Here is a 21,016-nt window from a genome sequence, read left to right as displayed (position 1 = left end):
ACAAGCAGATGGGCCTTGCCTGGGCCTGGGCCTGGGATACCCCACTGACAGCAACACAACAACAGCACGGCAGCGAGGGAAAGCTGACCCGCAGGCTCTGGGAAAACACTGCTGCAGCAGCTTATGCAAAAGGCACAGAAGTGCAGCTCACCCGCACTCTGCAGAAGGATTTGCAACCATTTCCATGCCTGTAACTGCTGGGTCATGCAGGCCTGTAGGCAGTTCAGGAGGGGCTTCAGCAGCAGGCACAGACCTTGGAGACCTCCCTCTCCTTCTGCAGTGCACCTCAGAAATCAGCAAAGCAGACAGCCAGGTCCACCAGAACCTCTCCATCACCTTCCCATGTTGGGCCCCACCAGGGAACTGCCTGGTTTCTCACTCCCATCCCACAGGCCTGCCGTCTTGCTTTACAACACTGCCCTGCACCCTCCCATCCCAAACCAATACCACGGACTCCCAAGGGACTCGTCATGTCTGCACAGGTAAAACAGCCTATGTACACAGCTCGCAGGGTCTTCCAGCAGCCACCCAACGCACACAGCCAACAGATGCACAGGCCCTACCTGCAAAACCCCACACTTGATACTCTCCACACCCCAGCTCTGCATATATGGTGGTGGTACAGGCTGAAAAAGGGGCCCTCGCACAGCACCACTACCCTCATAACCGCGGCCCCCAACAAGCATGGGGGTTGACAATTTAGCACGGGAACAGGGCAGGAGAAACTCAAGGACTTGGCCAGCACCTCTGAAATTTAGCAAACAGCAGCTCCAGAAAGGAACTTTTCTCACAAGCGAGGCAGGGCAACCAAAGCAGAAAAAACAAGTGCCAAGACAAAAAAGAAAGCAATTGCTAAGCAGCAACAGCCTGCTTGAGAGCTCTCCTCAGTCCCTCAGGCTGACCCAAACAGCCCAGGGAAGTACAGGCAAGGGATGACAACACTTGGACGGAACAGGGCAACACTCTTGGCCTCCAGCCATGCACTCCAGCTCATCCTTCCCCTCCTCTTCCTCCTCTGCTGCACACCCAGCACCCACACTGGGCTGGCTCAACATACACCCATTGGATGGAGGTCCTCTCCTTCTGAGGGACAGCTCTCCCATCCGAGGAGCTCCTGCTTAGAAATCCGACAGCGTACCCGCTGCGTAGTCAACACCTATGCAAAAAGCATACCAGCAGTGTCAGAGCTTGGACGGGTGGCCTTTCTTGTGCTTAAATGCAAACAAGCAGACAGCACATATGCAGCATGATCTGGGGGGTAAAGAATCCCCTCTTCTGCCTCTCTCCATGCTTCAGAGAGGTGCACAAAACACGTGGGAGCAGTCCCAGGCTGTGACTAGCCCACGCCATTGCACAACTGCACTCACCAGCCCTGCTTAATGTCTGCCCAGGACACACTCCTTCAGCATGTGTTTCAATGGATGGATAGAAAGAGGCCTTGGGATATCTGAGACTGTCATTTGCCAAAAAATCCCCTCAGAGAGGAAGATGGTATGTGCCTGAACATGTAGCACGTCCTCAGATGAGGGGATGCAGTTTGGCGTGACCCTCCTGTGTACAGACCACACTAGTCTGCCATGCAGCCCTTTTGCCATGCTCAGCAGTTCTGCATCTGCCAGATGCCCCACGGCCATATGTACCATGAGACTCCCAGCAAAACGCGGAGTATCATCACTGTTATTAAAAACTAAAAGCCCCACCAGCCCCTTTATCATGACCATCCTGCTCATCTGGGCCTGAGAATAATCATGGTCTGAGCTGAAAAGCTCTGTAACAGCCCAGCACTCAAACTGATCTACTTGCTTTTTCTGCAGGAGCTCAGGTCCCTAAGGGCACAGGGCTGTGGTCTGTGCCCTGAAGCTTTGCAGTAATCATCTAACAGGACAGCCTTGATTGCATGCTTGGTCTTCTGGCTTTTATCTAGGGCATCAACCCAAGGATAAGGAAGCACATGTGGTCTTTTTTGGGATCCTCTTCAGGTCTTTTCCTCACTGTCCCCACACACACGACCTTCTGACACTAGAATTTGTTCTGGCCTTCCATTTTTGCAGACTGTGTTGCCCATGTCTGGTAGGGCATGCAAGGCCCAAAGCCTGCCCCAATGATATGTACTGCATGACCACACATTAGGTTCTGCCTGGGCATGGAGCCCTCTCAGTCTGGCTCACAGGACATCTCTCTTCTTGGCACATGACAGGGTTTGTGCCAAGGCCTGCTTGGTGGCCATCGCAGAGAGGATCATAGCCCTCGCGCACATCTCACCTTCTCCATGCCACCTCTTAGGCGCCACCCTGAGAGGTCAATACTTTTACTGCAGCCATGCAAGGTGGAGGGCCCTAAAGCTACCTAAAGCTCTCCCCCTGCCTCAGCTCACAGGCGTGCGCACACTCAGGGCTCCTCCAGGGCCAGCCAGCCACGCTCACAGAATGCCAGGGAGCTCCAGGCGCAAGTGCTGCCGGCAGGCTCAGCGCTCCTGGGCAGGCGTTCTGCTTGCCGCAGGGGCAGTCCCACCACGATCGTGGATCGAAGCCCGACGCAGCTCTCGCACAACCCAGGACCAACCCTGCTCTCCAAGTGTGCGCTGCACGCAGGGTCCAGTCCTGACACTGAGCACACTCGTGGGCTCGAAACACCTCACCTTCACCCCCCGGCAACTAACGTGCAACACGAGCAGAGGCAGTGGTTCAGGAGAAGGCAGCCTCGCACTCCTCAAGCCTCTCTCGCTCAAGACACAACAGGAGGGTCCCTCGCCTCCAGCACACGAAGGCGAGCAACTGCCGCTCGCGGACCTGCGCGGTGCTCTCTACAAATGGCGGCAGCAAAAGGCAGCTGCCTGCAACTGTACCACCGCTATGTGGGACGCCACGGCAAGTTAGCCTGTGCTGCTCTCTGCACAGGCTGCCCCTCTCCCCTCACCGCTTCCCTTTTTCAGGGGAAATCACCCTGGGCAACACACCAAGTCCAAAAGGAAGAGAAATCCCAGCCCTCAGCGCGTTTCAGATGCTGTGCCACACGTTTCAGTCTACGCACGGACACTAACACTGTCTCTACCTTCCTGCACCCAAGTGCACCACAGCCCAACTCAGGTGCCGGGCAACGAGGCACAGCATTAAGGCCTGTTCTTCACCGTTCCTTGAACAGTTTTACTTTATGCACACACAGCACTTCACTAACCTGACCATGGCTCTGTGTCTGTACACGCGTATTTACACACGGGCACACCCACATACCTACACCTCTACAGACAGCACTGTGTATACATGTGTTTACACACACATGGCTCCTTACCCCAGCAATCCCTGCCCTCGCGGGTCCAGTGTGTTTCACTGACCGACCCTGGAACAACCTCTACCACGGCCACCTTCACAGCACCCCCTGCCCGACTACGGGCCACAGCACTACTGTGCCCAGGAGGAGGAGCGCACCTTGAACACGGGCACTTGCACACCTCCAGGTGGCAATGGGCGGCAGCCACGCTGGGCATGTGGATCCTTCTCTCCTCTTTTCAGAGACTTAGCAGCTGGTGAACAGAGCTTCACAGGATGGACCACAAAGAGTGAGAGGAGGTGGTGGTCACCTGCCAGAAGGAAAAGACCCAGGAAGTCCGTATCTCTTGGATCCACTCAGTGTCATGGGGACATCATGTGTTGGAAAAATGTGTAAGTCTCCACCTGGTATTAGAGCTTCCATGGTAAAAAGCATTCAAAGTCCCCTTCTCCTGCGTCTGCCTGCCCATCACCCCATGCTGAGATAGTCAGTGATCTCATGAATGCTACAGCATTAAGAGAAATGAGGCAACTAGCACTGCACTGTCACTGACAGCAGTTTTGGATACTTGCCCTGCTGTGGGTGTGGGTTTTAGCCCTGTGCACTCCAGTGAACCACAGCCATGCTGGGCTTAGGGGACTGGGAGAAGCAGCTGCTCCCACAGCTGTGTTGAGTGCCTATCATCAGACCTGGTACTGGTGGTGTACCTGATTACCAAGGTACCTAAGGTCAGTGTTGCAAAACTTGTTTGGTCCGTTTTTCTGTCTTACAGTCCCGGATACGCAAACCTGCAAGAGACTGCACTCTGGGCGACCATGTCCATTCACCTGCTCAGACTGGCAGATGGCCAGCAGCAGTGCTTGCAAACCAAACCCTACCTTAACCTTCGTGTGCGTATTGATTCTTTTGTGTGTTTACTGAGAATGTGCAAGCCTCCTAAAGTTGTGGGCAAATACAGAGCCTGCTGTGTAATAAGTGCTTGGTATTACCCAACATGGTGAGATCTCTCCCAAGTTTCCACTGCTCTTCAGCTGCCGGCACAGGGCTAAGAAATGTACTGAGTATAAGCAAATGATTGTAGGCAAGTAACTGTCTGTATTTGCTCCTTAGGTTAGGCTCAGTCTGCAGAAAGACCATGCTGCATAACCTGGGGACTTGCACAAACACATGTGCTCCCAGAGACTAGTAGAGCAAGACAGCTCATGAAGCTGCCTCTGCGCATCCCTCACTATCCCAGCCACCAGACCATGGGTCAGGCCAGGCTGAAGGCAAGCCTTCCCAGCTCTGTGGCTCACTCACCAGCAGCTGAGAATGTCCAGGAGCAGCTTCCTAAACTGCCTCTCAGCTGTTCAGGTTTGCATGCTGCAACCACCCTCAGCAGTCTGCCCGGGTTACTCTCCATCTCATGGTCATCTATCTTACAGCAAAGCATGGAGAACAGGTGGTGAAAGTGTTAAGCTTCTACTCCATGCCCAGGGCTTCACTACCGTAACTGTGTAGACATGCCCAGAAGAAACAGAAAACAATTATTTCACATTTAAGAAACACACCCTTTTCCCATCTTTCCCTAAGATTTTGTTTGGACTTTAGGGCCAAGTTGCATTAAATATACATATATAAAGAGAAAGTCCTGACTGGACAGATAACGGTAGAGTTGAGCTGCACCCTGCAGACAGCTAGTTCAGGCCAATTCCTATCTGTAGACATTTGGAGGAGCACATGAGAAAGAAGTTTTTGGTGTGCAAGACAGAGACCTCTCACTGTCTGGGGAAACAAGGCAATGGGTGTGGCTTTACTCTTTCCTACACATGGGTCTCTCTATGTCTTCTGTCCCTGACCCCATGCCCCGAGTGTCCGATACCCATCAGTGTGTTTCCTCACTCCCACCTTCTGCCCTTGCTTTGGGCACTGTTTCTTCCAGATTAGTAGTTTCTGTCTTTGTTCCTTCAGGTGCTCTTGCTGTAGTCCTTCTGTGGCATTGGGACTTGCTGGCCTTTGTCACAACTTTCAAAGCCTCTTTGGCTTTTTTGTGATTTGCCAGCCTCCTGACATCTTTGTCTGCCCTCTTCTTTGGCTCCTCTGCCTGGTCCTGTCTCTGGTTGCTGGCCATCTTGCTGGCACTATGGCTTTGATCCCACACTCTCTCCCAGTGCTGGAGTCAGGGCTACCTCTTGCCATGGTGGGAACAAGCCTTGGAGCTGCTTGCCCTCCTCTTCCTGGGCAGCTGGGGACTCCAGGCGAGCATTGCCTGCTCCTGCCAGGAGTGGAGCAGGTTTGGCTGCAGCCCCTGACACAGCAACCAGCCGTGTCCTCCCTTGGCCTCCCCCAGGGCTCCATCTCCTTCCAGGAGCAGTGGGGGAGCAGCTAGAGCAGCTCCGGCTGGTCTCCTTCGTCAGGAGGAATAGGGGGGAGGAGACCCTAATGGCTTTGCCAGGGCTTCAGCTGGACACATGGACACTCTGGACACACTCCATCATCAGAGCCTCCCCATGGCTGCAGGGACCTCATGGATGACGGTGTATGACGTGCTGGGAAGCTCCTTGTGCAAGGACCTGAGGGCTACCAGTCCAGGATAGACTTGGGGCTGGTGCTGGAGGTGTGGCCACCACTGTGGCAGCTGCTGGGCTCAGTGAGGCCAAAGGGCTTCCTTCATGCTTGCCAAGAGCATGGCAGCCACATGTGGTTGTAGGCATCCATGCTGCACGATGACTGGGCAAAGCTGATAAGCTCACGGAGCAGCTGCTTGGTGCGACTCATAAAGAAGCAGCTGCATGTCCCCAGTGGTGGCCTGGCTGTCCAGGTTGTACCTCCTCATGTTCATCCGGACAGCGAGCTTCAGGAGAGTTGCTAGTATCTGGTGGGCTCCAAAGAGGCTCTCAGCTTCCACTGCAGTCATGGGGCTGTGACCGGTTCAAGGACCCCTTTGCCCCCCACCACACACATGCCGGGGAGGCATGCTCTGAGGAGTTAAGGAGAGGCAACGTGTCCTTGAGGCTTAGGGGACAACAATGGAGTGATTGACCACAACTGTTGCAAAAGAAGCCAAACTCATTTCAGTACCAGAGGGAACCAGAGGATGCCTTTGTTTCAGACAGACTGGCTGAATCAGCGAAGCGTAAAGAACAGTTGTATAACTGTCTGTCTCGACTTAAAGAAATGCAGACTTTAAGCAGAACAATATAGCCCTAACTAGTTTTAGGTGTATACTTATTGTTAAAATAACACAGCTTGTGTATGCATTAGATCTGTTTAATGCTATGACCCTATGACTCCAATCTATATACATATATATATTTTTTTTTTTTTACACAGGTAACTATAGCAGGTATTTAGCTTACTATTTTACACTTTTCTGTAGAGCCCTGTCATTCTCTCAGCACAGGACTTTGCCTGCTGTGACTCCACCTAAGACTAAGAGCTGGAGCAGTGCAAACACTACAAACCCTGAGGCAAGCCTGGGGCGCTGAGCTACGTGTCCTGCCAGAAGAACCTCACTCCACAGCGGTTGCACCATCAAGTTCCACGTACATATGTCTTGCTCCGCCAGTCCCAGAGAGTGAGGAGGGAAGAAATATGCTCCCCACCACAGTGCCTGTTGGACAGGTCTCTTCAGCTGCACGAGTTCTCAGCTCGGCTCTACACCTTATCATAGTCATTTAGTAAGTATAATAGTTTTGTGGTTTGTATAACTTACGTGAAGTGCTTAACAAAACAAGTAATGGCTCAACTCTGTACTGAGTTGACAAGGCCTCAGGCTGGGAGCTGTGAAGCTTGCTCTGCGTGAACTTTTCTTGGCTGGCCTGCAACTTTGTTTTACTTTTTTTTAGCTGCGACAGCTATATTTATAAGGTCAATACGGCTATTTGTTTTATTTTTCTTTACCTTTGTCCAGCGTGACCATAATTTTGTAACGAGAATAGTTGGAAGCACTTGTTCTATGTTGAACGAGATATTTGCAGCACTAGAACAATGAGGCAGTGAGAGAAATTGGCATGATACTGAAGGCCTTGAGAAGTTACAGCAAGAAGCATAGAGGAGTACAGGTATGAAGTGGGAAGAGATGGGGTACAGACTTCACACTGCAGGCACGACGGCAATAAACCCACATACGGAGTGTATATGTGGCTCATCCCAACAATAACTACAAAAAACAATGAACAAAGGACGTCTAAAAAGAGAGCTCTGGGCTTGAGCTGGCTGCAACCCACGTATCCCTTCCCGGCAATTAGGGACAGCCAGCGTTGTGACAATAAGCATATTCTAGAAACCAGTAACGAGATTCACAACCATATTGTGATTCCACAGTATACTGGAAATGCAATAGTCTGCAAAATGGAACATGTATTTACACTGTGACTGTTGTCTCACCCTACTAAATGGAAAACCCTTGTAAATGCAAATAGCCTCAAATGAGTAAAATTTGTATAAAACATTGGACCTTCCACATGTGGATTATCTAAAAAAGCCTGGTCAGAGAATACTGGACTCTGACAGGAAGCAGTCTCTGGAGGCTGTCATGGTTGTGGCAGAAGGCGGCTGTCACCAAGTCTCGGTGGTAGTCATCATTGGGAGCCCTTTGCAGGCACACCCCAGGTGAGGTTCAGCACCTCCACCTCTGCCCTTCTGTGGGGCAGGCCCCTGGCTTGGCTTTGGCAGCCCTCCGTCGATCTGCCATCATGCAGCTCGACCTGATGTTGCCTCCAGTCTGGCTCTCGGAAGTGGCCGACATCTGCAGAGAAGGGAATACGGCTGCAGGCGAGCTGCAGCGTGACAGGTCCCCCTGATGGCAGGATGGCAAGGGGCTCTCCATTGCTGGCAGCGGACAACTGACTTGACAAGGCCTGATGGCATATGGCTGGTGACCATCTTCTGCTCCTCTGTCTGGGGCACTGATCAGCCGTGGGACTGGATAGCTGGAGGATGCAACAAAAGCCGAACCTGTGGGAGCTAAAGGTTTCACGTATGCAGCACTGCTCCAGGTGCCCAGGCAGACATATGGCACCTGAAGCTCAGCAGCTGCCTGCGTCCAGGCTGAGCAGGCACAGCCCCGCTGAGAGGGGGCCACAGGCCCAGGGCAGTGCGGGCAACGTTCAGGTGATGCCCGGGCCCCCAGCCCCTCCTTGATGGAGGGTTTGTACAGATATCAACAGAGAGGCCCAACTATAGAATTAAATTCACCTAAGTTTTCAGCACTCTGAAACTGAAGCAATTAAGTGGATTAATTTAAAACCCGCGCTCTCTGTAGAAGAGACGCACTTAACGGTCACTCCTCGGTCTCTCCCTCGAGAAGGCGGTTTTAGCTGCTGCCTTGTAATAGGCACGAGGTTCCACCGTCCCCACAGGTAGAGGGCACGGTGAACGGGGGCGCCACCGGCGGGGCGGGCAGCCCCCCCCCAGCCGCCGGAGCCCCGGGAATGGCGGCAGCAGGCGGGCGGGGCGCCGGCGCATGCGCGGGGGGCGCCGCGGGGCGGGGCGGTTGGCGGCGGTTGGGCGCGAGCGGGCGGCGCAGGGCGGGGCGGCGCGGCGCGGCCGCTGGCTCGGCGCGCGGGGAGCGGGCGGCGTTTCCGCGCCCTCCCCTCAGAGGGAGGCGGCGGCGCTCGGCCCGGCCCCGGCCCGCGGCGGCGGCGGCAGCGACAGGGGAAGAGGCTTTGGCTGGTGTCTGAAAGCCCGTGGGTTGAGGCGGTGGTAAGGAAACAGCGGAGCCCCGCCGGGCGTAAGCCCTCCCGGGCTGGGGGGAGAGGCAGTGTGGAGGGCCAGGCTCTGCCTGTCAGCGAGAGGCTGCTTCTCCTCAGTGGCTCCGTTGTGACGGAGAAAGTGTCCCGACTTCAGCGGGTTAGTGACTGCTTTGTGCCTTCAGAGGAGACTGGTGTTCCACAGGGTTGTGTTTGTAGTCTTTGAAAAGTGTGGCTATTGGGGAGTTCATCCTTCCAAGCAGGAAAACTGTCTTCACTTCCTTTTTTTGTTAGTCTGCGTAATAATTTGCAGCATGGAGACCATTTTGCGACTGGAGGCTGGTAATCTGTTCTAAGCATGTCAAAAAAAGTTCCTGCTCAGATGCTGGAGAAGACTAGTTTGTATTATGTGCCCTGACTTACTGATAGAGGCTCCTCGGGCTGTGTTTCCAATGGAGTGTCCTCCCCTCTGGATGCAATGAGCCGCTGGGTGAATGTCGTAACTGTTGAATGACCTAACCTTACAGCAGCTGACCACAAAAAGAATTTTAAAAACAGCTTCAGAAGCCACTCTGAGCTACGTAGTTTTCTGCTGACGTATCAATGTGTTACTTATTGTCACCATTACTGTGTTGCAAGTCTTCTGCATTAGTGCTAGCTGTAGGAATGGGAACATCGGTCAGGTGTAAGTCGAAGACTGCATTTGGTTTAACCTTCGTATGTTAGTATCTGTCATCTTATTTAACTAGGTGAATTGTCCTCATGACTGCTCCTCATAATATAATTTAGGGTGATATATTTTATGGCATCCTGTTTGCTAGTTCTGATCTAACTCAGTTCTTTAGTATTGGTGTACTACAGAGCTATCTGATGGTGGCTTGATGTCGTCCCCCCCACCTTCCCGCCCCCTCTCTTTTTTTATTGGAGTTTCCTGTTCTGAATCAACCTTTGAAATTGCCTTCCCAGGTTATTGTAAGTTTTCTTCCTTGTCACTCTGCCCAGCTCTAATGGATATTGCATTAATTTTTCCTGAGCAGTAAGTTAAATTCAGGTAGTTCAGGTAAGAGGACTTTCAAGAGCCACATTAATGAAATAAGAACTTGGGTATATTATTTAAAAGAGAGAATTGAGAAAAAGGCCCCAAAAATGCTTCTCATTGACTTTTCCGTATCTCTTGCATGTATGTGACTTGGAACACAACTGCAGACAAAATTGCATTTTTGGTGCACTTCTCAGTGTTTGGGGGTCTGGTTTTTTTATACGATCGAAACTTTAATACCAGGTGGAGACTTATGCATTCGCCCAACACACGATGTCCCCATGACACTGAGTGGATCCAAGAGATACGGACTTCCTGGGTCTTTTCCTTCTGGCAGGTGACCACCACCTCCTCTCACTCTTTGTGGTCCATCCTGTGAAGCTCTGTTCACCAGCTGCTAAGTCTCTGAAAAGAGGAGAGAAGGATCCACATGCCCAGCGTGGCTGCCGCCCATTGCCACCTGGAGGTGTGCAAGTGCCCGTGTTCAAGGTGCGCTCCTCCTCCTGGGCACAGTAGTGCTGTGGCCCGTAGTCGGGCAGGGGGTGCTGTGAAGGTGGCCGTGGTAGAGGTTGTTCCAGGGTCGGTCAGTGAAACACACTGGACCCGCGAGGGCAGGGATTGCTGGGGTAAGGAGCCATGTGTGTGTAAACACATGTATACACAGTGCTGTCTGTAGAGGTGTAGGTATGTGGGTGTGCCCGTGTGTAAATACGCGTGTACAGACACAGAGCCATGGTCAGGTTAGTGAAGTGCTGTGTGTGCATAAAGTAAAACTGTTCAAGGAACGGTGAAGAACAGGCCTTAATGCTGTGCCTCGTTGCCCGGCACCTGAGTTGGGCTGTGGTGCACTTGGGTGCAGGAAGGTAGAGACAGTGTTAGTGTCCGTGCGTAGACTGAAACGTGTGGCACAGCATCTGAAACGCGCTGAGGGCTGGGATTTCTCTTCCTTTTGGACTTGGTGTGTTGCCCAGGGTGATTTCCCCTGAAAAAGGGAAGCGGTGAGGGGAGAGGGGCAGCCTGTGCAGAGAGCAGCACAGGCTAACTTGCCGTGGCGTCCCACATAGTGGTGGTGCAGTTGCAGGCAGCTGCCTTTTGCTGCCGCCATTTGTAGAGAGCACCGCGCAGGTCCGCGAGCGGCAGTTGCTCGCCTTCGTGTGCTGGAGGCGAGGGACCCTCCTGTTGTGTCTTGAGCGAGAGAGGCTTGAGGAGTGCGAGGCTGCCTTCTCCTGAACCACTGCCTCTGCTCGTGTTGCACGTTAGTTGCCGGGGGGTGAAGGTGAGGTGTTTTGAGCCCACGAGTGTGCTCAGTGTCAGGACTGGACCCTGCGTGCAGCGCACGCTTGGAGAGCAGGGTTGGTCCTGGGTTGTGCGAGAGCTGCGTCGGGCTTCGATCCACGATCGTGGTGGGACTGCCCCTGCGGCAAGCAGAACGCCTGCCCAGGAGTGCTGAGCCTGCCGGCAGCACTTGCGCCTGGAGCTCCCTGGCATTCTGTGAGCGTGGCTGGCTGGCCCTGGAGGAGCCCTGAGTGTGCGCACGCCTGTGAGCTGAGGCAGGGGGAGAGCTTTAGGTAGCTCTGGCACCTGCTTTGAAACCACCTCCTGCGCTGCCCAGCCTTCCCGGGCAGGAGCCCTTGCTGGCAGGTACGTCTTCTCCTAAAGTGTCTCGCCAGCACTCTAGCAGCCTCTGGCACCAGGGAGGGTGCTTTTGGAGATGAAGTGGCAGACTACTTGCGCCTTTACCAGCGCTGCAGTGGCAGGCGCGTGTTTCTCCGGACAGGGTGTTCGACTGGCCGTGAGATGGGGTGGCGTCGGCTCTGGCTCTGTGGCACTCCTGCCGTGTCTAGCCCCCAGCTTTCAGGGAGTGGGTTTCGCTTCTGTTGGGTTTTCTCTGAAGAGGCGCCTGTGGAGTCAAGGTGTCACGTGCCTGTGGGTAAGGAGTGCTATGGCCCGGGTGCATGTGGTTTCCGTGGCAGAGCTGATGCGCACCCTGTGGGCGTTGGCGCGGGGATGCGGATTCGCGTGAGGGAGAAGCGGTCGTGAGCTACCTGGCGTCACCATGGGCCACGGGGCGCCAAGGTGGGGGGCGGCGGGTCCCTGCCCCGCCGCCGGTGGAAGTCCTGGCCCTGTGGGCAGTGACATGGGCCAGTTGCCTGGCAGCCCCGCCCCTCTTCTGGCCACGTGGTCTGTGGTGATTGGCTGGCAGGGCCAGCCCATGCACGGGGGCTGCTGTGCTCCTACAGCTGCTTTTATCGACAATGTCATGCCCCGTGTGTTTCATACCACCCTCTGCTTGGCTGGCAGGACCAGGCCTCTACAAGTGTACCCAGAATTATCAAGGTCTCCAAAGAAGAGCCACTGAGCTGCTGAGTCCTTGCTTGTTTGGGGAGGGAGGTTGCATAGTAAAAGTTGGTATTTTTAGCCTGTGTATGTAAAAATGCCTTTTTTTTTTCTTTTGGGGTGGAGGGGCTTATAGGTGAAGATGCAGGAGCCTGAAGTTATTGCAAAAACACTGCGAGCTGTTCTTCATCCCTTTAAAAATGGCATACCTTTATCAGAGCTTCAGGGTGAATACAAATCCCTGACCAGCGAGTGGATTCCCTTCAGGCACCTAGGACATGGCACACTGGAAAGCTACTTGGAGAGCGTCCCAGGAGTGGTCAGAATGGAAAGGAGCAAAACGGGAGAGGTAAGAATCAGTTACAATTCAGAAATGGCTTTCGTGTTTGTAAAGTGTGCACGGTTCATAACTTTACCTCTGCCTGTGCCATGGATTTCTGAGAAAAGTGCTGTAGCGTGCATGTGGTGCACTAATGCTGGGAGAAGTGGAAGCTCTGGCATAGACCAGGTGCCCCTTATTTTCCTGCCTCTGCACGCAGACCGAGAAGTTGTGTTTGCAAAAGGTGGAAGGTTGCAGGGTATTTTCCCAGAAATGGGAGTTCTGGCTGGAAAGCCAGTTTATGTGAGTGTAGACCTCTGGTCTGTGTCTCAGCTTTTCTGACTCTTGGGGGGATATTGGTGGGTTGTCCTGAGACCATAAAGAAGGTTAAGTTGTGTGTGTCTGCCTTCATCATCTCTTCAGGGTGGGGTTTAGAGTCATCTTTTTCCTACAGCAAAACTGTTATGGGTGCTGTTCCTTATAAGCCTGACAATGCTTGCTTTAGGCTTAGCACTCTTGTTTGTCATGAGTTGTGGTGCCGCAGGACTGTGAAGACTTGCCAAGGGGAGGAAGAGCCCATTCAAGTGAGGTGCCTTGATGCAAGAGTTGCAACGCCTCAGCTTAGCAAGTGTACAAGGGAAAAGGAGTCAGCACAGAAATCAAGGAGAAGGTGAAGCAGAGCTCAGCAGAGAATATTAGTGTGGTGGGAGAGTTCTCCCTTATTCCTTGGCCTTGCTGCACTAGCCTGTGTCTCCTGGTGGCTGCCAGCTTGGAAGCAGCTTGTCAGGACCACAAGCCTCCTTGTCCAATAGTGTGGAGTTCCTGGTTTTGAGTCAAAAGGCATTCTGTTGATGGTTGCTGTAGCTGCATGATTTGTAGGTGATCTGTTTGAGTGGAGAGCTTGAAGCCTCTCCCTTGTTGGAGCCATGTTTGGGTTCATGAAGTCTGTGTACTCCGTGGGAGAGGAGAAAGCTAGCAGATGTTTGGCACAATGTATGGCTGTCACAGCAGGTCTGGAGAGCCAGCACTTAAGGCTGAGCTCCCTTGTTGGCTCAGCTGGATTGGGTTGGCATCTAGGAACTCAGAACTAGGTCTTCCTGGTTAGCTGTGAAGAGTGTGACAAGAGGTGCCCTGAGTTTTGTGCTGATGTCTGGAAATCTGGCTGTTTTTAAGCAAGGGGTTCCCTTGCTGCATTTTTACAACACTCAGAATTTGCCCTTTTGCAGCAGTTATCCGAGTTTGGGGTTCTTTTCCGCTTGCTCCAAGCCTGCATCAGCTGCATCTGCATCAGTAACATGAATGCAGGTACCTCTGGGAACATTTATGATGCTGCAATTTAATGCTTCCTCATGGTGGCTCTGGCAGATAGCCATCTGTTCCTAACTAGGGCCTTGCAGGGTGTAATCTGGTATCCTCCCGTTCCCTTGAGAGCCTTGCTTATCCTCTAATACGATGTGTGCTGAGAGCTTCGTGGACTCTTGGATAGCACTAGACGCGGTGCCTTCTCTGTGGCAGCTGTAAGGGGAGAGTGAAACGTGGCTTTAGGAGGTGGAAAAGGAGACAGCTACTAAACAGGAGTCTTGAGGTAGTTGAGCAGGACTAGCTTTGGTTTAGGAGTGCTGACTATGCTCCACATGACTGAAGCAACTGAGAAGAAGCACCCTGCAAACACCTGGGAGGCGGGAGAGACACAAAGACTGAGCCCACGTTGCTGTTCTACGACCCTCCTGTTGCCATTGGGCAGACATTGAGCAGAGGGTGGCAAGTGTGGTTATGCATGGGCATGGGCTGGTAACTGGGACTGGTCCTGCATGCTTTCCTGATACAGGACCTGGGCAGTACTTCAGTATAACACTTTGCTCTTTGTTCACGTCTTTCCAGAATATTTGAGCTCCGTTATAAGCTGAGACCATAGCTCAGAGCCCACACAAGCCTGCTGCAAGAGCATGCAGTCAACCAGTCTCTCTCTGTGGCTCTGGGAGTACTCTGACCTCCAAAAAGGTTGCCATGACCTTTGCCTCTTCCTTTAATCTCTTTGGGGACAGTGGGGCAGGAAAGCAAGCCACACTCGCGCACACAGACATCTGCTAGCAGCTGATGATGCTGGCTGCAGGCTAGGTAGTCCTAACAGGACTTTGTTTACTGCTAGGGCAGCTGTCCAAGACATACCACAAGAGACACATTCAACAAGCAGTCCTATAAACTGGGCAGTAGATAATACAAATTGATCTCAGAGTGCTACATGTTCCGTAAATCAAAGGATTTGTGTGAGATGAATATTGCCTGGGTAACTGATGCTGAACAGACTGGTTGTGTTGGAAAGGCAATGATATAAATTGTCCCCTGTTCCTCTTACTACTGAACACTAATTTAGCCTTCTTGAATATAGAAAAGATGAACGCTGACAATTATTCCTTCATGCAATAGGTATATTCTCCAGTTTCCACACAGGATGAGAAAACACTGCAAGGGTTCACTGCAAGTATTTCACTGCAAACTGAAATACTGTGCACCTGCAACAGGTGGTTGTGTTATTTCAAGGAACCCTGCTTTGCTTTGCTCCATGTTCAGTTACAAGCAGCATATGGTTGCACCTTCCTCTAAGAAAACTTTGACTTCTGCTTGAATAACTAGGCCCCTCCAAAAAGAGGAATTTCAAGACTGCTTTGTTCTACTGCAAGTGAATTCATCCACCCCATCTCTTTTTACATCTGAATTCATTCTAACTCAAACCATCATTTATGCTAAACTTAAAGTCACTGTGATGTGAAAACAAGGGAAGAAAATGCCGAAAATAACTTACGACATTAGTAACAGGAGAAACCTGAAATGTACCAAAGATGTGAAAACATGCATTTATGAAACGATGATAAACTGTGTATGAGCAAAAAATCTTTTATGTTGAGACCTTGAGAACAGAGCAGGGCTGAAGATGGCCCATCCCATGTGCCTCCACGTAAACAGGGAAATGCCTGTTAGCTAGGAGTATGAGGAAGCTCTCGCACCCTTCTCTGGAAATGGGCATCTCTCTGAAGTGCCTCTACACAATGGCCTGCAGCATGGGTGTCATGGTTTAACCCCAGCTGCCAACTAAGCACCACACAGCTGCTCACTCACTCACACCCTGGTGGGATGGGGGAGAGAAGCGGAAGGGTAAAAGGGAGAAAACTCATGGGTTGAGATGAAGACAGTTTAATAGGGAAAGCAGAAGCTGCACGTGCAAGCAAAGCAAAACAAAGAATTCACTCACTACTTCCCATCGGCAGGCAGGTGTTTGGCCATCCTCAGGAAAGCAGGGCTCCATCACGCGTAACGGTTACTTGGGAAGACAAACACCATCACTCCGAACGTCCCTCCCTTCCTTCTTCTTCCCCCAGCTTTATATGCTGAGCATGACGTCATATGGTATGGAATATCCCTTCGGTCAGTTGGGGTCAGCTCTCCCAGCCGTGTCCCCTTCCAGCTTCTTGTGCACCCCCATCCTACTCGCTGGTGGGGTGGGATGAGAAGTGGAAAAGGCCTTGACTCTGTGTAAGCACTGCTCAGCAGTAACGAAAACATCCCTGTATTATCAACACTGTTTCTAGCACAAATCCGAAACATAGCCCCATACTAGCTACTATGAAAGAAAATCAGTTTATCCCAGTGTCCTGGTTTCAGCTGGGATAGAGTTAACTTTCTTCTTAGTAGCTGGTATAGTGCTGTGTTTTGGGTTTAGGATGAGAACAACGTCAATAACACACTGATGTTTTGGTTCTAGCTAAGTAGTGCTAAATAGTTACTAGGTATTGCTTACACTGGTCAAGGACTTTTCAGCTTCCCATGCTCTGCCGGGTGCACGGGGCGAGGGGGCAGGGCGGGGGGGGCAGCTGAGAGGGTGCACAGCCAGGACGGCTGACCCAGACTGGCCAAAGGGCTATTCCATACCATATGACGTCATGCTCAGTATGTAAGCTGGGGGAAGAAGAAGGAAGGGGGGGACATTTGACGTGATGGCGTTTGTCTTCCTAAGTAACCGTTACGCGTGATGGAGCCCTGCTTTCCTGAGGATGGCTGAACACCTGCCTGCCCATGGGAAGTAGTGAATGAATTCCTTGTTTTGTTTTGCTTGTGTGCACAGCTTTTGCTTTACCCATTTAACTGTTCTATTTTAGTTTACTTCAACTATTAAACTGTTCTTATCTCAACCCATGAGTTTTCTCCCTTTTACCCTTCCGCTTCTCTCCCCCATCCCACCAAGAAGGAAGTGAGCGAGCGGCTGCGTGGTGCTTAGTTGCTAGCTAGGGTTAAACCACGACACCCAGTCAAAACCAGCACAATGGGGCACAACCAGGAGAAACTGGAGGTCTGCATGCCGTTCAGAGCTGCAGTCTCTTTGGGGTCATGGAGAGCTGTTGAGACAGCTCATACAACTGACGTGCTGTCGTGGACGGGGACAGGCTGTTGAGGAATGACAGGCTGGAACGGCGAGGAGAAGGAGTTTCTGCGAACTACTCCAGGTGTGAGAGCAGTGGGAATGCTTGGAGCTCTGCCTTGGGACAGATGATGAGACAGCAAGAGCTTACGGCTTACGGGTAGTGGGCAGACCAGTGTACGGGCAAGATCGTGGCTGTCTGTTACAAATGCCCTCATTGGGAAGAAGTGGTAGATGAAGCAGGTGATGCCGCCTTCTGACAGCTCCAAGAAGCCTCATATTTGCAGGCCCTGGTCCTCACGGAGGACTTGAGCCACTGCCATACCTGCTGGAGGGACAAGACAGCCAAGCATGAGCAATCCAGGATGCGTCTGGGGTGTGCTGATGACAACTTCCTGACACAAGTGATGAGCTGATGAGGAGAGATCCTCTGCTGAACCTGATTCTTACAAACAAGGAAGAACTGGTTGGGGATGTAAAGGCTGGGGACAGCCCTGGCTGCAGTGACCACGAGCTGGTGGTGTTCGGGAGCCTGAAAGGAGGGGAATAAAGCAAAGAGCAGTATCAACAAGGCAGAACTTCAGGAGAGCAGACTTTGGCCTGTTCAGGAATCTGCTTGGAAGACTCCCATGGGATAGAGTCCTGCAGAGAAGAGTGGTGTGGGAGAGGTAGTGGATTTTCAAGGATTGTCTCCCCCAATTTCAAGTATGATCTGTCCCGGTGATCAGGGGAAAAAAGCAAAGGTGGCAGCACTGCATGGATGAACAAGAAGCTCATGACAAAACTCAGCCATAAAAAGGAAGCATGCATGAGGTGGGAGCAGGGAAGAGCAACCTGGGAGGAATGTAGAGACAGTGCCCAAACAAGCATGCGTGAGCTTAGGAAAGACTGCATTTATTATTGGCTGGTTCAACAACTTGAAAACCAAGACAGAGTGCCATCACCTTCAGAACAGCTCCCAAAGCACTGCCAGTTCTGAGAGCATCCTTCCGAACCAAGTTCTTAAAGTACCTGGTCAACTGTACAGGCAACAGGAGAAAATACAGGAACAACAGAAAAAGAAAGAAGGTACAGCAAATGAAGGACTACAAGCCTTTGCTGTGTTTCATTTCACTACAGCCCTTTCAAATACATTCTCAAACCATGGAGCACAGGTCGTTGCACAGAAATCTCTGGAAGGGTGAAGAGTTAAGGATTTCAGGTTCATCTTTCACAAGGATGAGTTAAGACTCAGTCGGGTACTGTCCACTGTATGACAAAGTTTTTCTCTTATCTAAGTGACTGTTTTAAAAGCAAGGTTGCAGGAAGCACACATGGATGAACAAGGAGCTCCTGACTTAACTCTACCATTAAAAGCATGCGCACAAGAGGCAGAAGCAGAGTTGGGTGAGGTGGGAGGAATATAGAGACGCTGTCCAAACAAGCAGGGATGGGCTCAGGAAAGCTAAAGCCCATGTGGAGCTGAATCTGGCAAGGGACATGAAGGGCAACAAGGAAGGTTTCTAGAGGTACATCATCAGCAAAAGGAGGACTAGAGAAAATGTGGGCCTGCTGATGAATGGCAATGGGGACCTGGTCTTAAAGGACGTGGAGAAGGCTGAGGCACTGATTCCCGCCTTTGCCTTGGTCGTTACTGGTAAGACCAGCCATCAGCAATCCTAAGGCTCCTGAGACCAGTGGGAAAGTGCAGGGCAAGGAAAACTTACCCTCAGTGGGGGAGGATTAGGCTAGGGAACATTTAAACAAACTGGACGTGCAACAAGTCCATGGGTCTGTTGCAATGCTCCCGCGGGTGCTGAGGGAGCTGGCTGATGGTGTTGCAAGACCACTCGCAATTATCTCGGAAAGGTCATGGTGGTTTGTGGGAGGTTGCTGAGGACTGGAAGAAAGCAAGTATCACCTGTACCTTCAGGAAGGGGTGGAAGGAGGATCTGAGGAACCGCAGGCTGATCAGCCTGACCTCGATCTCTGGGAAGGGGATTGAGCAACTAATCCTAGAAAGCTGTTCCAGACATGTGAAAGACAAGAAGGCAAGTAGGAGCAAGTATGGATTTATGAAGTGAAAATTGTATGTGGACAAACTGATACCCTTCCAAAATGAGATGACTGATTGGGTGGATGAGGGGAGAGCATTGGGTGTAGTTTATCTGAATTTAGTAAGGCTTTTGACAGTCTCTCCCATAATTGTGGCGTAAAACTCATCGGGAGGCTAGTCACCAGTGGCATGCTCAGGGGTTGATGTTGGGGAAATGCTGTCTAATGTGTTCTTGAATAACCTAGATGATGGGACAGAGATCATCCTCAGCAAGTCTGTAGATGGTAGGAGGGACTGACAGAACAGATGGGTGTGCTGCCATTCAGAGGGACCTCAGCAAGCTGGAGAAATGGAACAACAGGAACCCTATGAAGTTCAGTGCAGGGAAATGCCAAGTCCTGCACCTGGGGAAGAATAACCCCATGCACCTGTACAGTCTGGGGGCTGACCAGCTGGAAAGCGGCTTGGCAGAGAAATCCCTGGGGGTTCTGGTGGACACAAAGTTCACAGCGAGCACTAATGTGCAGCAAAGGAGACCAATAGCATACTGGGTTGCATTAGGAAGAGTGTTGCCAGCACACTGATGGAGGTGATTATTCCCCTCTACTCAGCCCTAGTGAGACCACATCTGGGAATGTGTGCCCAGTACCATGCTCCCCAGAACAAGAGAGACAAGTACAGACTGAAGCCAGTCCAGTGAATGGCTGTGAAGATGATGAGGGGACTGAAACATCTTTGATGGAGCGCTCAGAGAGCTGGGACTGTTCGTTCCGGAGAAGAGAAAGCTCAGGGGGATCTTATCCATGTTTATTAATACCTGTTGGAGGGAGTAAAAAAACATGGGGCCAAACTCAATCACCAGTTCTTGGTGGTATCCAGTGAACAGACAAGAGACGACAGGAGCAAATTGAAATACAGGTAATTCCATTTAAACATTAAAAAACCCACTGTTTTACAGCGAGGGTGGCTAAACACTGCAACGAGCTGTTCAGAGTGGTTGAGAAGTCTCCATGCTTGGAGATATTCCACCCTGAGACTGGACAATATCCTGAGCAACTAGGTCTACTTGATGCTGCTTTGAGCAGAGATGCTGTATGAAATGGTCTATAGAGACATCTTCCAGCCTCAATTTTTCTGTGATTCCTTGCATTTAACCACTGCAGTGGTGAGGCTGCTGGTATGCTTTTTGCATAGGTGTTGACTACGCAGTGGGTACGCTGTCAGATTTCTAAGCAGGAGCTCCTCGGATGGGAGAGCTGTCCCTCAGAAGGAGAGGACCTCCATCCAATGGGTGTATGTTGAGCCAGCCCAGTGTGGGTGCTGGGTGTGCAGCAGAGGAGGAAGAGGAGGGGAAGGATGAGCTGGAGTGCATGGCTAGAGGCCAAGAGTGTTGCCCTGTTCCGTCCAAGTGTTGTCATCCCTTGCCTGTACTTCCCTGGGCTGTTTGGGTCAGCCTGAGGGACTGAGGAGAGCTCTCAAGCAGGCTGTTGCTGCTTAGCAATCGCTTTCTTTTTTGTCTTGGCACTTGTTTTTTCTGCTTTGGTTGCCCTGCCTCGCTTGTGAGAAAAGTTCCTTTCTGGAGCTGCTGTTTGCTAAATTTCAGAGGTGCTGGCCAAGTCCTTGAGTTTCTCCTGCCCTGTTCCCGTGCTAAATTGTCAACCCCCGTGCTTGTTGGGGGTCGCGGTTATGAGGGTAGTGGTGCTGTGCGTGAGGGCCCCTTTTTCAGCCCATACCACCACCACAGGGTATGGCTGAGACCCATGGAGAGAGCCCCTGAGACCACAGACTCCTGTTTTTCACTCAGGGGGGTTTGGGTGGCTGCCTATGTCCATGTGGAGTGCTGGAGGAGTACTCGTCCAGCTGCCTTTGCAGGCTGTTAGCAGTTGAATGGCCCAAAAGTTTGGATTTGCATCTGCTCTGTGAGGCAAAGTGC

General features: G+C 51.8%; 1 protein-coding gene across 11 annotated transcripts in view; it reads left to right on the top strand.

Moving 5' to 3' along the window:
• Positions 1 to 8,798: 8,798 nt before the first annotated feature.
• TDRD7 (tudor domain containing 7) overlaps positions 8,799 to 21,016 on the top strand; it is a 42,217-nt gene continuing 29,999 nt past the window's right edge. For 3 of the 11 annotated variants that reach the window (XM_087742394.1, XM_087742393.1, XM_087742384.1), the window contains exons 1-2: positions 8,799 to 9,099; positions 12,442 to 12,664. In XM_087742394.1, the coding sequence (XP_087598520.1) occupies positions 12,458 to 12,664 (207 nt within the window). In that variant the 5' untranslated portion in view covers positions 8,799 to 9,099; positions 12,442 to 12,457. Of the gene's footprint in view, positions 9,100 to 9,176; positions 10,468 to 11,888; positions 11,909 to 12,163; positions 12,316 to 12,441; positions 12,665 to 19,801; positions 20,002 to 21,016 lie in introns of those variants that run through there. The other 8 variants (XM_087742388.1, XM_087742386.1, XM_087742387.1 and 5 more) reach the window with 8 other exon arrangements.

The sequence above is a fragment of the Nipponia nippon genome, unplaced genomic scaffold (genome assembly GCF_047370975.1).
Source record: "Nipponia nippon isolate SJK-2023a ecotype South Korea unplaced genomic scaffold, ASM4737097v1 scaffold_8, whole genome shotgun sequence".
Classification (NCBI taxonomy): Eukaryota; Metazoa; Chordata; class Aves; order Pelecaniformes; family Threskiornithidae; genus Nipponia; species Nipponia nippon.
Note: the sequence above shows the minus strand (reverse complement) of the source record. Positions and strands in the feature narration are given on the sequence as shown.